Source organism: Xyrauchen texanus, chromosome 23 (genome assembly GCF_025860055.1).
Source record: "Xyrauchen texanus isolate HMW12.3.18 chromosome 23, RBS_HiC_50CHRs, whole genome shotgun sequence".
Classification (NCBI taxonomy): domain Eukaryota; kingdom Metazoa; phylum Chordata; class Actinopteri; order Cypriniformes; family Catostomidae; genus Xyrauchen; species Xyrauchen texanus.
The window spans coordinates 1747031-1765042 of record NC_068298.1 but is presented as its reverse complement, the minus strand read 5'-3'; the positions used below and the strand labels follow the sequence as shown (position 1 = coordinate 1765042).

General features: G+C 36.6%; 1 protein-coding gene across 2 annotated transcripts; it reads left to right on the top strand.

The window, feature by feature from the left end:
• The first annotated feature begins 4139 nt into the window (after nucleotides 1-4139).
• Nucleotides 4140-17749, top strand: ints10 (integrator complex subunit 10). Of its 2 annotated transcripts, XM_052155031.1 has the most exons (18): nucleotides 4140-4378; nucleotides 4885-4952; nucleotides 5035-5138; nucleotides 5227-5366; nucleotides 5454-5535; nucleotides 6047-6187; nucleotides 6921-7092; nucleotides 7236-7405; nucleotides 7895-8025; nucleotides 8529-8682; nucleotides 8932-9014; nucleotides 10054-10206; nucleotides 10286-10394; nucleotides 10492-10571; nucleotides 10652-10814; nucleotides 12708-12801; nucleotides 15971-16039; nucleotides 16718-17749. In XM_052155031.1, the coding sequence occupies exons 1-18, from the start codon at nucleotides 4250-4252 to the stop codon at nucleotides 16872-16874; spliced, it is 2199 nt and encodes a 732-aa protein (XP_052010991.1). In that variant the 5' UTR covers nucleotides 4140-4249; the 3' UTR covers nucleotides 16875-17749. The 2 variants fall into 2 exon arrangements, with proteins under 2 accessions (XP_052010991.1, XP_052010992.1); XM_052155032.1 differs by lacking the exon at nucleotides 15971-16039 and having other exon boundaries at nucleotides 16718-17747.
• Nucleotides 17750-18012: the final 263 nt, after the last annotated feature.

The following is an 18012-nucleotide window of genomic DNA, read 5'->3' as shown; positions in this document are numbered from 1 at the left end:
TATTAAAGATAAACTCAGATCTGTTTTTAAAGGATTCATGTTCATGCACAATCTTGTTCTTCTTAACTGTAATAAATCCCTCATTTGTATTGTTTATCCACTTATAAAATGTCAGATTCTGATCTCGAGCGTCCGTCACCATCTGCAGATGGAGTTTGTGTCCCAGAGATGCGTAACAGGGATCTGTCTGATTAAACCTGCAGAACATCTCCACACCTGAACAACACAAACACAAACACTGAACTATACCAACATCAATTCTAAAACCTTCGGTTGCATTGTGCTCTATATCTGTCTCGTAATTGTCTCGTTGTGTTTTCAGACATCTGTGGAAATATGCATGTCATTTTATTACTAATGAACTCATTTCTAAATTTGTTTTAGTTCGAAATCCTTGTTTGTCTGTGTGACCACCAATGGTCGACTCAATGATGAGTCCATCTAGACACCCAAAGATTTTTCAACAGGTGGCTCAAGGCTCAAGTGGATGATCATAGTGTGAGATTACTGCACTATTCTCCCTTTTTGAGAAGCACACTGTTGGTGTATTGAAAAGCTTCTCAGACTTTGTTGCACTTTGTTGCATGCCAGTCTTAATGTGCTGTTCAGACGGCCCCTTCCTGTATGTGCTGGCAGTTCTTCTTAGTAATGTGTTACAGAAGTAAGTTTTACAGAACACACTTAATATGATGTCTATGAAACATCTGATCTTGTGTTCATGATTCACAAATAATCTTTAATAAAACGCTCCTACGCACCTATTTCTCTTACATGTTACTGTAAACAGTTTACTCTCAACTCTCAAGTTTGATCTGAATGTTGACTCACATGTAACAGTTGGTATCAGCAGGAGTAGCAGTCCAAAGATGAACAGCATTTCTCTGATGTCCAGTTTCCAGAAGAGTCGAGTGTGAATGCTGCTTCAGATTGTGTTATGAGTCTCATGGAGTGTCTTCACGCTGACCGACACAGACTTCTGCTGACACTGGACTCACACATCAGATAATATCTCACAGTTTCTGACAGAAAAGAGGAAGTTTTCTCATAAAGGAGGCCGACAGTGAGAGTTAACGTTTTCAATTTTTGCTAGAAAATACAAAAGAAGTAACAAATGTTGCTTTTCGATGTTTATAAATTAGTCTGTGTAAATAGTAAAACTGTATCTCTTGTTTGAAGATTTATTAAATCATTCATAAATGAATGATTTGTACATGTATAGGTTTCATGCCTGACAAAAACCACTGAGCATATACAATGCACGAACAGAAGTTAAGAACAGACGTGTCACTAACCTCATCACTTTTAAAGAACTTGTGTTGACAGACATTTAAAACCACAAAACCAAGATAAGGAACAAGAGAACACGTCTAATGATTTAGCTTCCAGGGCTGTTGCGTATGCACCAAATCGGCATTGGAAAGTGTGAGCCATTTTACAATTTACATTCAGGTTACATCGCTGTAAAAACCCTCTTGAAACCACACCTAAGATATGCAAATGTGTAACAGAGTCATTCTTATGTTTAGCATAGCTAGCAAATATGGGACCAAACTGCGCCTTTGAGAATGAACGCCTTCATTCTTTAACAACCAAAATAAAATGTTGTGGAAATGTCGTAAAAATATGCACCTGGTATGTTTTCTTAATTTAAAGCACCCTCAAAACATCATCAAAATGCATTTTTAGGATGCATAATAATATTATTAATGCAATTGGATATTTTTGTCCTTGAATGACCTCTGCGAAGCGTTTTTTCTTGAACAAATTGTTCTCATTTACTTGCATTGTTTCGGTCGTGAATGACTCATTTTACATGCACGTTCTTACAACGATTATGCTTAATAAGCCAACAATGTGTCTGGTCATGTAACACATTAAACAGCTTTCCTTTATCAGTATGAGTTCAAAAACCGCTTAAGAATAAACCAGTCGACAGTGACACCTAGTGGTGTGGATGCAGCATCATTCAACATCAGTAGTTTTCAGTTACAGATGTCACTGCAGGAATTAACCATTCACAATCAGCCATGACTAATTTAATCCGAGCGTGAAAGTGTCCAATAACAGGGCAGATACTGAGATTAAGCGAGTAGTGTTCAGCTAGTCATGTGATGCTTCCATGGCAGCCCCCATGAGGCGCCCCTGCCCCATGTAGAATAAAACAGCTTTTATAAGGTTACTGATATGACTAGTGGAACACTTCAAAGTTTTGAATCAGCACTAAAGATGTAAGACGCACCAATTAACCGTTATGCTCCGTGTATCTGTGGTTGAAAAAAATATGTAGCTTAAATGTAGCAAGCTACTTTTGGTGTGTAATTTGTAGTGTAACTTGCTACGTTCTCTGAAGTGTAGCTTATAGTTACTCTGAGGTCCTTGGAGGACAAAAATGTCCATGTTAATATATAGCATATATAATATATTAATATTATTTTCCTCTTTCAGTGAGTACATTTTTATAACCAACATCAGTTCTGATCATAACTACCAAATATTCATTAATTTTCAGGATTTAACCCTTTAAATGCCAGTTTGTTTATATAATGCCACTGTTGTTTTTACACACTCACACACACACATATACATACACACACAAACACACATACACAAACAGACACACACACATACAAACACACACACTCATACAGACACACATACACACACAAACAGACACACACACATACAAACACACACAGACACAAATACACAAACAGACACACACATAGACAGACACACACACATATACACACATACATACACACTCAGACACACACACATACATACACTCATACACTCATACACACACACAGACACACACATACATACACTCATACATCATTAATTCAATTGGCCTGCAGTGCTGTATCATAGACCTTTTTCACACTATGGGTTTTTAAATGCAGAAGTAAAACTTTTCTGGGTAAACTTCGACAGCGGTGAATGGGAGATCACAGCAAATATTATTTTCACTTGCCCATTTGCTCCAAGACCAAAAAATAAAATCCACTCTTACATTTGAATGATTTTCCAGAAGAGGGAAAAAAACAGAGAGCATTGGATTGAGACATTTACAAAAGAAACCCCCTCGCAGCTGTGGTAATTCCTTTTTTAAAACTAATCCAGGGAAATATAACACAAAGTATAATGTTATAAGTTTACACTCAATATTTTTTTTTAATTATAATATAAAACAAATTGGGAGATTTACGCTTTTAAATAAGGTGGAAATGCGTCATCACAGTCTGTGGAAAAAGGTCTATACAGCAAACAGAGAATAGGGGAAAAGTATGTATTTGCTCCATAGGCTAAACATGAGAAAAATGGTGCCGAGTGTGACTATTTTGTGTACACAGTGTATTATAGATGTATTATAGAAACACAGAATTAAATAGTGTGCAATAAATAGTATGAAATAAGTTGTATGCAATAAGTAGTATGCAACAAATAGTATGCAATAAGTAGTTTGCAATAAGTAGTATGCAATAAATAGTACACAATAAATAGTATGCAATAAGTAGTATGCAGTAAGTTGTATACAATAAATAGTATGCAACAAATAGTATGCAATAAGTTGTATGCAATAAGTAGTATGCAACAAATAGTATGCAATAAGTTGTATGCAACAAATAATATGCAATAAGTTGTATGCAATAAGTAGTATGCAACAAATAGTATGCAATAAGTAGTTTGCAATAAATAGTACACAATAAATAGTATGCAATAAGTAGTATGCAGTAAGTTGTATACGATAAATAGTATGCAACAAATAGTATGCAATAAGTTGTATGCAATAAGTAGTATGCAACAAATAGTATGCAACAAATAGTATGCAATAAGTAGTATGCAATAAGTAGTATGCAATAAATAGTATGCAATAAATAGTATGCAATAAGTTGTATGCAATAAATAGTATGCAATAAGTTGTATGCAAATAAATAGTATGCAATAAGTTGTATGCAATTATTAACGGCAAAACAAAAATGAAAAAGACAAAACTGTCCCAAAGGTCGCACAAGGGTTAACTGGGTTTATGAGTTTGAGACACTGTTTATTAACAATGGTGTCTGCTGTAAAGAGAATAACCATTGCGTCATTGAAGAGACTCTTATTTTGAAAACATTTTGTTTCCTCCCGGAAGTGAAATACCCTGAGAGTGTTGTTGTTACCCTGCCATCGGTCTCCGGTGTTTCTCCGTCAGTGTGTTTATGTAATTCATCTTTTGAAGTGTTTTTATTTTAAATTCGTTCAGATGTCCGCGCAGGGTGACTGTGAGTTTTTGGTGAAACGCGCGCGGGAGCTCGTGACACAGGATCCGTATGGCGCAAAAGCCTGGCTCATCACCGCGCGCACACTTTACCCCACAGACTTCAACATACAGGTAAACACAAACATATTACATCGATATTTAAACATACATATATCTATCCCTTCAGGACAGTTAAAACATACGTTATGCAGCATACACACACACACACACACACACACACACACACACCTCTGTACACCACAGGTTTCACAATACAGACAGTAAATATGTATTTTATCATATACATGCATCCTCTACTCAACATACTTTATTATACAGATAGCTGTCATGCATATGACTGTACTGCACACATACTTCATATGCATGACGTCAGTCCTCGTGCATGACTCTCTGTCTGCATGCAACTATCTGCCCTCATGCTTATGATGGTCAGTTTGCATACAAACCTCATCATACTAGTATATGCATGCAGATAACAGTCCTAATGCCTATCCCAGGACATGCCGAATGCACTAGAACTGTTTCTCAGTTCAGTTCTGATGGATTTGTGCATCATTAACATTGTGTGTGCAGGTGTTTTTAGTGTGTGATGTGTGTTGCCATGTTCTTGTGTGCAGTATGAGATGTACAGCATTGAGAGGAACGCGGAGAGGAAGGCTTCTGCTGGCAGACTTCTCTATGACATGTGAGTGCACTGATGAGTTCACTGTGCATTGATGTTTTATTTGATTCTAATTGTGTTTTTATTGGTGCTTCCTGGTGCACAGATTCATGAATTTCCCGGACCAGCCGGTGGTTTGGCGTGAGATCGCGGTGATAACGGCTGCGTTACGAAACGACAGTCAGGACAAACACGCACAGTTTCTCAAAGGTGAAAGATATGCACTAATGTGCGTTCATCGTTTACTGTTGTTGTGTAACTCTATGTGTGCATCTATTGGTTTCTTGTGTGTTTGTAGGTGTTTTTGAGACTCTTCCCGGTCCTGTCCAGTGTAAGATGCTCTTGAAGGCCACAGAACAGTGTTTCAACACACTGGAGAAAGCTGAGATGCTGCTGCTGTTATTGAAGAGATTCCCAGAGTCTGTTGTTCAACACGGAGTGAGTGACACGCCAATCGCTGTAGCATCACCTCGTTCAATAAATGCACACCCTGTTTGACTTCTGACCCCTTCATCTCTCCTTCAGGTCAGTTTAGGAGAGTCACTGTTAGAGACGGAGTCTATGGAGAATTTGGACACACCGGTCAACTGTTTCAGGAAGCTCTTTGGTACACAGTCATGTCTGTATTTGTATGCTATTATCTTAAAACTGTGTGTGGAAGTGTCTTTCTTCATCCTTGTACTGCTTTTTATTTAAAAAATATATTTGTAGAAGGGCATTTCTTGTTTTACTGTATTACAGAAAAAGACTGTTTCGGTAAATGTGAATTGTTAAAGTAATATGTTCAGACATGGTGTTACGGTAATGAGAATTTCGGGGTAAAATGTGCTGAAGTGTCCTGGAGATTATTTGGTGTTTGGAGACATTTTCTTGACCACTTTCAGGAGAATCACCCATAAATATGACATCAATATCCTACTTCCTTACTTGGAAATGGAATGGAAATTATTTTATTTGAAACAGGGACAATGCACAAATAAACATTAAACTTGTTAAACAGGAGAATATGTCTTGGGCCAGGTTGTAGCAACAATTGCTAATTTCCACCTGTAGTCCCTGGGCAGGTATGACAATTTTAAAATAATTGTTTTATATTATTCTCTCTCTCTCTCTTGCAGTATGTGATGTTCTACCATTGATTCTGAACAATCCAGAAATGTGTCTCCCTGCCAGTCTGCTGTATAAATATATGCATAAAGCAGCAGAGTTTTATATATGTTACGTCACACGGGAGCCGACAGCAGACGGACAGTTACAGGGTAAATAAACTGTAGTCATTTTGTCATTAGTGAATAAATGAATATTGAGCTACAATAACAGTGCAGGGATTTACTAGATCCACATTTAAAGTTCAGTGGCTTGCTTCAGAATTAAGTACTAGCATACTACTTATTGCATGCTATTTATTGCATACTACTTATTGCATGCTATTTATTGCATACTACTTATTGCATACAACTTATTGCATGCTACTTATTGCATGCTACTTATTGCATGCTACTTATTGCATGCTACTTATTGCATGCTACTTATTGCATACTACTTATTGCATGCTATTTATTGCATACGACATATTGCATGCTACTTATTGCATGCGAGTTATTGCATACTACTTATTGCATGCTATTTATTGCATACGACATATTGCATGCTATTTATTGCATGCTATTTATTGCATACTACTTATTGCATATGACATATTGCATGCTATTTATTGCATACAAATGATTACGTACTACTTATTGCATACTATTTAACACAAATATTTGGAACAGTGTGCAAAATGCAACAATAAACATTAGAAATGAGCATTAGTGTGCTACACATGTCCTCGTCACATTACAGTGAGCTAACTCTGTGAGTCGCATCCAGTTATCATTTCTCAACTAAATATTTGGTTATTTTGCATATTTAATCCTGTTTTGTGTAAGAATGCTTTATATTTTGTCAGTCTGATCAAATAGTGAGGCAAAAATGATATCGTATTCTCAGCCTCGCAGGAAGTGGGCGGTATGAAGTCTCCAGGCCGGGGGCGTGGTCAGCGTCACGTGATTGACGGGCTGTCGGAGAAGTCGTCAGTGGTGACGGAGCCGTGGGAGCGACTGCTGGAGATGGTGGGCGTGGTCGGCTCGCTCTGTGATTGGCAGGGAGAGAAAGGAAGCAGGTGAGAATCTGAGCTGTGAATTGATGGAAACATGATTGATATTTATGATCAGCTCTCACTTAGTGTGTGTGTGTGTGTGTGTATATGTTTGTGTGTGTGTGTGTGTGTGTGTGTGTGTGTGTGTGTGTGTGTGTGTGTCGTAGGTCATACTCTGAGCTCCTGCAGCGTACATCAGAGTTGTGTCGGTTCATGTTGGCAGCGGATGGTGAAGGGTTTGTGCGCTGCTGTGGTCAGATCGTCACGTGCTGCACACTGGTGTTGTTTCACAGCGCGTTTCACTACGTCTCTGCGGTGCAGCCGTCACTCTTTCAGGGTAAGTTCACTTTGACACAAACAGCGTGATGCTCTTGCATGATTCGTGCCGATCTAAAACGTAAGGTTCATTTATCAATATGAGAACTTAAACAAGTCAGTGCACAAATCTGAGAGGAACTAGAGATTGGCAAGACTTCAAAACAGTTCACATCGATCAAAGTCTAGTGTCGACTGTAATCAAACATGTCAAAATGGGACGATTAGCGTCAGTGCTGTAAACCGAACGAGTCTTATCTGTTTTCTCTGAACAAGTTATTATTAACAGTAAATTTTATTCATGGATGACCCCTTTAAAATACAGTGGACTCAATGCATTTAGGGTGCAATAACAATACTTGCATTTCTTATATATATATAAATATATATATAAAGTAGTATATAATTCACTAGAGGTTCTGACAAAATGTTCTCTGCTTCAATAAAGTTGTAAATCAAATTTTCAATCTGGTTTTACTTCTTATATATGTTGAGTGTGTTTGTGTCACAGGTCACAGTTCTCTGAGCTCGTGTCCGTGGGTTCTGCTGGAGGATCTGTCCAGTGTTTACACTGATGTGGAATTGGAGCGAAAACACGCGCACAAGAAACGCAAATTGGCCGACGGACGAGAGAAAACCATGGTGAGGTCAAAGGTTATAGGTCATGGCTCATCATTTTAAAACATTATTATTGAGATCAAAAGTTTTGGGTGAACTAGTGACAACATAATGTTTTATCAGTGGTGGAGTTTGTGGCACCTGACTCTCTCTCTCTCTCTCTCTCTCTCTCTCGTGTGTGTGCGTGCATGCGTGTGTCGGTCTGTGTGTCTGTCTGTGTGCGCGTGTTGGTGCGCGTGCATCTCTGTCTGTGTGTGTGTGTGTGTGTGTCTCTCTCTCTCTCTCTCTCTCTCGTGTGTGTGCGTGCATGCGTGTGTCTGTCTGTGTGCGCGTGTTGGTGCGCGTGCGTCTCTGTCTGTGTGTGTGTGTGTGTGTGTGCGTCTTTTTGTGTGTGTGTGTGTGCGCGTCTGTTTCTGTGTGTGTGTGCGCGTGTGTGTGTCTGTTTTTGTGTGCGCATGTCTGTTTTTGTGTGTGTGTGTGTGTGTGTGTGCGTGTCTGTTTGATTGTGTCTGTTTGTGTGTGTGTAGAGCTCTGATGATGAGGATATCTTGAGTAAATGCAGAGGGAGACACATTATAATGAATAAATCCGAGATGACAAATTGGACGGAGACTTTAGAGCACTTCCGCACGGCGAGAGAGAGCTGGGAGCTTCTGCACTCACATCAGAGCCTGGAGACAGGTACTGACTGTCTGTCTCTCTGTATTCTTGAAAACATGCTTGTGTTTAAACTATGATCTTCCCTACAATTGTCTGAGATAAACAGCAGGACAATAATGTATTTTCATTCTTAAGCAGCACAAATAAACAAGCACGTTATAAAAGGGAACCGGAATGGTGAATTCCCTGTATCCGGACTTTTCCTTGTAGCAGCAACTAGTTGAATGTGTCGTTCTAAAGTGTAATTGAGGAATTCTCTGTTTGTTCCAGAGTTCATAAAGATCTGTACAGCATGGAAAACTGAGATGTGGTTATGGTTCCGGATCTTTCTCTCAGATATGATCATTTATCAGGTTTGCTGGTTTATGTATCATTTATTGCTCTGTCTGCAGTAAAACAGCGGCCTCTAGAGGTTAAAAACAGTCATGCATGTAAATCGTTCTTCATTGACTGTAGTTATCCATATTTGTATCCTCATTTAAATGTGTACACTGAATCCCATTATGAATGCAGTTTCATAGATTTGGGGATTTAATAACGAAGGGGGCAAATACTTTTTCACACAGGTCCAGTTGGTATTGGATTACTTTTTTGCTTCAATCAATAACATTATCATTTAAAAACTGATGTGACTTTCTTTCTTCACCAGAACACAAATTAAGAATATCTCAGAATATTTCAGCTCTGTAGGTCCATACAATGCAAGTGAATGGTGACCAGAACTTTGAAGCTCCAAAAAGCACATAAAGGCAGCATAAACGTAATCCACATGACTCCAGTGGTTTAATCCATGTCTTCAGACATGATGTGATATGTGTGGGTGAGAAACAGATCAATATTAAAGGTCTTTTTTACTATCAATATCCACCTTTGACCAGCTCTGACCAGTAGGTGGCAGAATGTGAAAGTGAAAGTGTAGATTTTCAGTAAAAAAGGACTTGAATATTGATCTGTTTTTTCGACCACACCCATCATCTCTCTTCAGAAGACACGGATTAAACCACTGGAGTCGTGTGGATTACTTTTATGCTGCCTTTATGTGCTTTTTGGAGCTTCAAAGATCTGGTCACCATTCGTTTGCATTGTAAGGACCTACAGAGCTGAGATACTCTTCTAAAAATCTTAATTTGTGTTCTGGTGAAGAAAGTAAGTCACATCTCGGATGGCATGAGGGCGAGTAAATGATGAGAGAATTTGTATTTTAGGGTGTACTGTCCCTTTAAATGTAGATCATTGTTATGTATGCAAGTCTCTGTCCTATCAAAATAAGCGTCTAAAAATAGGCTGAAATATAGTTTTGAGTGTGTCTGTCGTCTGATAAGTAATGTCATTTATTTATTAGTAACTGATGACTTTTTCGGAGTAACTTCCCCATCACTGTCTTTAACTCAGGGTCAGTACAGGAAGGCTCTGTCCAGTCTGGCTCTGATGTCATCTTTACAGCTCCAGCAGAACCAGAACTCTCTATCATCCACTGCAAACCTGGAGATCCACAGAGCTGTTATACAGCAGGCGTCCTGTCACTACGCGCTGGGGGAGTACAGGGTAACACACACACTGCTGACACGTGTTAAACTGCATGTGTTTTGCGTGTCTCCTTCATGTTTGTGCTGTGGTTTGTCAGATGGCATGTGAGAAACTTCTAGAGGTGGTCAGCGGTCTGATGCCACAGAATCAGGAAGTGCCGAAGAGCAGCGAGGAGCAGTGCAAACCTCGCAACAAAACCAGGAAAGGTACGGGACGTGTGTCGTTTCGTCCACTGGAACTCTTCTGCGCTACGATTGGTGTTTGGGGTATGGGCTAGACTGACTTTCTCTCTTCTGTTGCTAGGCAACGACCTGAGACTCGTCCCGTGCACCAGTAAATCGATTCTTCCGTTCTGTCTTCAGCTGATGCTGGCGTGCTTTAAGGTACCGCAGCTCAACGTTTCACCAAAGGTCAAAGGTCAATACTTCCCTTGTCTCATTCTCTCTCGCTCGCTCTCTTTTAGCTGAGGGCTTTCACAGATAACAGGGATGACCTGGCTCTTGGTCATGTGATCGTGCTCCTGCAACATGATTGGCCGCAGGGTGAGAACCTCTTCCTGAAAGCAGTGGATAAGATCTGTCAACAGGGCAGCTTCCAATATGAGAACTTTTTCAACTATGTCACAAGTATCCTTCATCCAGAGCAATCCTTCTGGTGTTCTGGTGTTTGTTTTGGGGCGGGATGATGGTATTATACCATGCAATAGTAAAACTGTGTCAGCTGGTAGATGCATTTACACTGTTATCAGTGGGCAGGACTACTTTATTTACATGCGTTTAACAACTCATTTAAATGTGGCTCATTATATAAGAATTTCGATCATGAATCATGATGATATTTTCTTTAATAAAAACTAAAACATTAAAAAAAATAATAAATATGAAAAATGTCTTTAAGCGAAATTAAAACAAAAACTGGTTGGAAAATACTTTTTTTTTTATTATTAATTAGTTCATATAATAAATTAACTTAACTAATAATAAAATTAGCTTAAATTAAAAATATAAATTGTTTAAAAAATGAACAAATACTAAAATAAAATACATTTTAAGAAAATTACCTCAAATAATTTGTTTTCATTAAATTAATTAATGTAATAAAGTGACTTAACTAATAATTACATTAACATATTAAAAACATAAAAAATAAAAACTGGTTGGAAAAAACTAAAACTAAACTAAAATACTTTAATAATTTCAAAACGAACTGAAATAAAAATGTAAAAATATTTTTTATTAAATTAATTAGTTAATAATAAATTAACTTGACTAATATTAAAATTAGCTTAAATTAAGATAAATAAAAACTGTTTTGAAAAAACGAAACAAATACTTCTTCATAACTCCAAAACTAACTAAAATTAAATTAAACAAATTACCTCAAATATTTTTTTTAATTAACGTAATGTATTATATTAATTTGACTAATAATTAAATTGAGAAATAAAAAAATTAAAACTGTTTGGAAAAACTAAAATACTTTTTCATAACTCCAACACCAAATAAAATATATTTTAAATCTGACCTTGAATTATTTTGTTATTAACGTAATTAGTTAATATAATAAATTAACTTGACTAATAATACAATACAAACTGTTTTGAAAAAAATAAACAAATAATTTTCATCACTTTAAATGAACTAAAATACATTTTAAGAAAATTACCTCAAATAAATTTTTTTCATAAAATTCATTAATGTAATAAATTAAGTTGACGAATAATAAAATACTTTTACATAATTTCAAGACTAACAAAAATAAAACAAAATGTCCTCAAATTATTTTTTTTATTAACTTAATTTATTATATTAACTTGACTAATATAAAAATTTGCTTAATAAATAAAAATAAATTAAAAATAAAAACTGGTTGGAAAAAAATAAACTATAATAACTTTTTCATAACTTCAAAATTAACTAAAATAAAACATTTAAATGAACCTCATTCAATTCATTTCATTCAATTCATTTTTAACTTCAACAAGTAACTTAATTAATTGGTTAATTTAATTAACTTAAAAATACAATTTACTTCAAATAATAAATAGATTTCATTTTAGTTTTTGATACACAGTATTTTATAACATTTTAAACATTTACTTTCATTAAAGATGAAAATAACAAAACTAAATTGGAATGACCAGTTAAAAATAATATAGAATTAAAAACTGTAATTATTCTGTTCGGGAATTCTGTTCACTTTCCTGATATATTAGTTTGACTGTTTTGATTCCTTTTTAACTCGTGTTATATAATGTGAAGCATGCCAGATGGTTTGATATGTTATAAATAATCAGATTTTTTTATTTACATCCCCAATTCCAATAAAGTGGGACAGTATGGAAAACGTTAATTAAAAACAGAAAGGAGTGTTTCGTAAATTCGATTCACCCTGTGCCATATTGAAAGCACTGTATATTGTTAGTGATTTAAAATTGTTGCGTGCAATAAGATTCATAATTCATTATAAAAAGAACATTTTTGTATGAATATTTGTCCTTCACCAGCATTTTCTCTCAGACATTGACATGCTAGAGGAGTTTGCTTACCTCCGCACAACAGAGGGAGGGCGGGTCCAGCTAGAGCTGCTGCCCAATCAGGGGATGCTCATCAAGTAAGTCCCGCCCACATCACTTAACTAATGGTTTCTCCCTCCTTCCTGTTTCCTCTCTCCATTTGTTTTGGATGTAATGAATAGGCTTCGGTTCAGACTAACACCCCTGGCGGGAAGATGCTTTGCTGAGTGTTATTTTTACCCTGCTCTCTGATTGGCTGATATATTTCTGGTGGCATCTGAAGCGCTCTGTTATTGGCTTGTATATTGCTGGGTGGTTACTTATGAAAGATGCTGTTAATTTCTTTGATTGGTTGGAAAATACTTTATTTTAGGGTTTTACTTTTTTAATTAGGCAATTGTTTTTCTCCCAACACATTTAAAGTGGCAGGGAATGAAATTTAGAATTTAAAGTACGGTAGTAGTTCACCCAAAAAATGAAAATTCTGTCAATATTTACTAGGGCTGAAACGATTAGTCAACAATAAAACATCGTCGACAAAATGTTTCTCGAATAGTCGTTTGATTTTCAAGCAGAGGAAGAATTACACAGATGCACTCTAAACTTTCCAAACAGCTTCAGCTGACGTAGATCACAAAGTATGAGGGAATTATACAAAAATACAAAATAAGTAAATACAGAAGCTTACAGAAGCAAAGGAAACACCCCGGCGTTACATCCTTAATGCTGTTATGTTTAATGCGTCACATCTTTAATGCGGTTATGTTTAATGCGTCACATCTTTAATGCTGTTATGTTTAATGCGTTACATCTTTAATGCGGTTATGTTTAATGCGTTACATCTTTAATGCGGTTATTTTGAATCACATCTTTAAGCAGTTATGTTTAATGCGTGACATCTTTAATGCGGTTATGTTTAATGCGTTACATCTTTAATGCGGTTATGTTTAATGCGTTACATCTTTAATGCGGTTATTTTTAATCACATCTTTAAGCAGTTATGTTTAATGCGTGACATCTTTAATGCGGTTATGTTTAATGCGTTACACCTTTAATGCGGTTATGTTTAATGCGTCACATCTTTAATGCGGTTATGTTTAATGCGTCACACCTTTAATGCGGTTATGTTTAATGCGTCACACCTTTAATGCGGTTATGTTTAAAGCGTCACATCTTTAATGCGGTTATGTTTAATGCGTCACACCTTTAATGCGGTTATGTTTAATGCGTCACATCTTTAATGCGGTTATGTTTAATGCGTCACATCTTTAATGCGGTTATGTTTAATGCGTCACACCTTTAATGCGGTTATGTTTAATGCGTCACATCTTTAATGCGGTTATGTTTAATGCGTCACATCTTTAATGCGGTTATGTTTAATGCGTCACACCTTTAATGCGGTTATGTTTAATGCGTCACACCTTTAATGCGGTTATGTTTAATGCGTCACACCTTTAATGCGGTTATGTTTAATGCGTCACACCTTTAATGCGGTTATGTTTAATGCGTCACATCTTTAATGCGGTTATGTTTAATGCGTCACATCTTTAATGCGGTTATGTTTAATGCGTCACATCTTTAATGAGGTTATGTTTAATGCGTCACATCTTTAATGAGGTTATGTTTAATGCGTCACATCTTTAATGCGGTTATGTTTAATGCGTCACATCTTTAATGCGGTTATGTTTAAAGCGTCACATCTTTAATGCGGTTATGTTTAATGCGTCACATCTTTAATGCGGTTATGTTTAATGCGTTACATCTTTAATGCGGTTATGTTAAATGCGTTACATCTTTAATGCGGTTATGTTTAAAGCGTCACATCTTTAATGCGGTTATGTTTAATGCGTTACATCTTTAATGAGGTTATGTTTAATGCGTCACATCTTTATTGCGGTTATGTTTAATGCGTCACATCTTTAATGCGGTTATGTTTAATGCGTTACATCTTTAAATGCGGTTATGTTTAATGCGTTACATCTTTAATGCGGTTATGTTTAATGCGTTGCATCTTTAATACGGTTATGTTTAATGCGTTGCATCTTTAATGCGGTTATGTTTAATGCATTATAGCTTTATTAAAGTTCAAATAATACGGAAGCAGTTCATGTGAATAACTACAAATGCCGAACTGGCATTTCTCTGTGTGGTCGGCGCCTCTTCTATGAGTCGTTTGAATGTCCCGATCTAAGGGGGAGAGATTGAAACTGCACCAGCAGATGAACACTCTGTCACGGGACGCTCAACCCTCGAGCGCACACGCTTAATGCAGCTGGACTATAACGTGATTGCTCGACACTTATTGAATCATAATATATGATTCAATATATATGACATAATATATATGTCACTGTGCATTTCTTATCATGAAGAAAATTGTCAATAAGCAGCTTTATTAATAAGAGTGAGTTTAAGTTAAAGATGGATTGAAGTGAACAGAAAGGTGAGAGAGGTGAAATCTTCGCCCTTTATACAACGCAACAAAATATGTTTTTAATTTGTATTTGTTTTGGCTTGTTGTCCAATATAAACATCTAAAACTCATTTAAAACAATGAACATTTACATTAGCAGCTATTCTGCAGAATAAAATATTTTATCCTAGAATGTTGAATATAATATTAAAAATGTAAATATTTTAAAATATCTAAAATTTATTTAAAAAAAAAAAGGCGGATTGACCTGAGAAGCAGTGAAACATACACTTATATTTAAGATACATTCTCTTAAAGCAAGTCTAAATGTCTCATATGTTGCTTCTCAAGTAAATGTATTTTGTTTTTTAGACATTTTAAAATGTAAAACAATAGAAAACACTTGATGACAATAGGATTTTTGCAGTGAATTTCTTCACTGAATTAAACATATCACTCCTTTAATTCAGTGAATGTCATTTAGAAATATTTTTAAAAGATGATTTTGTCCTCTTTATTGTTAGTAAGCATGTAAGTCAGGACACAAGCTGAATAATTGATTAAGAGATAATGAGTAATCGTTGCAATAATCGCCGTATAGTCGAATAATCATTAGATTAATCGATTATCAAAATAATCATTAGTTGCAGCCCTAATATTTACTCACCCTCATGATGTTCCAAACCTGTATGACTTCAGAAGTCGTATAAAGAAAGTCACATGGGTTCAGAACAGCATGAGGGTGAATAACTGATGACAGAATTAGCATTTCTGGGCTTTTGTAGTGTTGGCGGTGCGTTTGAGTTGAGCCCAGTCATTCAGGGTGCTGATGAAATGGTGTTTGCTGTCCGTAGGAACCCCAGCCCCGCCCTGGGGGTGGAGTTAAACACCCTGCTGCTTCCAGGGGCTCAGAAGGCTGACAGGTACCCCACCCCCATCACCGAAACCCCGCCCCCAACCCCACCCAAACTCCTCCCAGCCTGCTCATGTGTTTACATTTTACTCTTTTTCGTTCGGCCTTCTTCATTCAGTTCAAGCATTTTCATTTTGCAAGATTGTTCCTGTTTTCATACGGCTCCATTCTGTTGTGTTGAACTCAAATTGTTGTAAAGTCTTCAAAGAATGTGATTGTTTATTTTTCTTTATTACATTGTGTTTGTACGTTGAATTACAACGTTTTTACATTAATGGGTGAATGTCATGGAAACTGCCAAGAAGGTCGTATTTCACCCCAGAATTAAAAGAGAAAATAAGAATGTGTATTTAGTATAAAAAGGGACCATTTTAGGACCATTACGAGTTTTTGCAGTTTTTCCATGAAAATTATGCACATAACTGTAATGCAAAAATTCACCCTTATGCGTTGTTTTTTTATGCATTTGTATTGGTGCGTGTACGTTCATGTTTTTGTCGGAAGAGCAGTCTGCTCTTATCAGTCTGAATTCTGGGAAACGGCTGCGTTTTGGACGTGTCAGACTTTTGTTTCCCATATGGTCGAAATTTCAAGTTCATACTGTTTGTCTTCTGTGATTCATAATTGTGTCGTAATTATTGGATGAGATCTCTGGTTTCTCACACACACTACGTGTCTGTTTTTGTAGACATCACACCGTAACTCGAGGCATCACCAAAGGCGTGAAAGAGGATTTCCGACTGGCAATGGAGCGTCAGGTGTCGCGTTGCGGCGAGAACCTGCTCACGGTGCTGCACCGTTTCTGCATTAATGAAAAGATCATCCTCATCCAGTCGTTACCCTAAGCAACCTGTGACCTGAGATTCACCAAAGCATTGTTTCAGACAGCGCTTTCAGTCCTGCTTCACATAGAGTGACCTCATCCTAAAGTGTCCAACTGCAGTTGCAATGAAACGGAAGAAAATCTACATTCCACTCAACATAAAAAGAAGAAAACACGCAAGGACAATTGAAGTGCATCCTATGTGAAGCTACACAAGTTCACCCAGTATACCCAAAAACATCAGAGACATGGTTTTATTTCAGGTGTTAATTAACAAACATAGAATAGATTCAGCATTTGCTCATTCTTTGCTAGTGAAATACAGATTACGCTGTAGAAAGCAAAGGCAATTTGTTTTTCATATTGTATTACTGTAAAATGATCGACTCTGGACTGTTTTGTTGTAGAAAATATTTTGCTGGCAGCTCTTACGAAATAAAATGGTGTTTTCCTTGGTTTTTCCATTTGTGAACATTTGCCTTTCCATTCAAAATGTAGTCTTGACACATAAATGATCACCTTCTGCTTTTGCTTGTGCGGGATCACTATAGTAATAGTTAACCTAAAAATGAAAATTGTGTCATTATTTACTTTATTATTCTTATTTACATTATTTCATTTTTCTGTGGAACACAAAACAAGAATTTTTTTTTCCATAAAATGAGAGTTATAACTGAGCGTAGCCGTCCACAAAGACCAATAAAAAAAAAAAGAAAAAAAAACGTTATCTGTATGACCCATGTGATTATTATGTGCTCTTCTAAAGTCAAGATGAAAGTTTAGTTTTTAGAACTTAAAAAGGCTCACTTCGAGTGAACTACTTTAATAAACAGGGTTCCCATGTTAAGAAAAGCGTTTGACATCATTTCTATTCCTGGAAGATGGCAAGTATAATATTAAGGGGCTTTTCCACTGCACGGTAAATCTCGACTCTGCTTGCTTTTTGGAGGGTTTTTAAACTGTGGATAGTACTTGGTTCCCGGTACTTTTTTTAGTACCACTTTGGTCGAGGTTCCAAGCGAGCCGAGCCGATACTAGATGTGATGTCAACCCTGCAGATCACTGATTGGTCAGAGAGAATCGTCACTATTAGCATCACTGGATTTGCGACACGGGACATCAACCCGCTAGTTTTAAAGTTAGCAACGGCGATAGCAGTA

Excerpts from the sequence above, each read along its gene's own strand:
- ints10 (XM_052155031.1), top strand. The coding sequence starts at position 4,250 with ATGTCCGCGCAGGGTGACTGTGAGTTTTTGGTGAAACGCGCGCGGGAG. Across the intron at positions 5,139-5,226 it reads ACACGCACAGTTTCTCAAAG|GTGTTTTTGAGACTCTTCCC; the intron begins GTGAAAGATATG and ends GTGTGTTTGTAG. Across the intron at positions 10,572-10,651 it reads TGATGCTGGCGTGCTTTAAG|CTGAGGGCTTTCACAGATAA; the intron begins GTACCGCAGCTC and ends GCTCTCTTTTAG.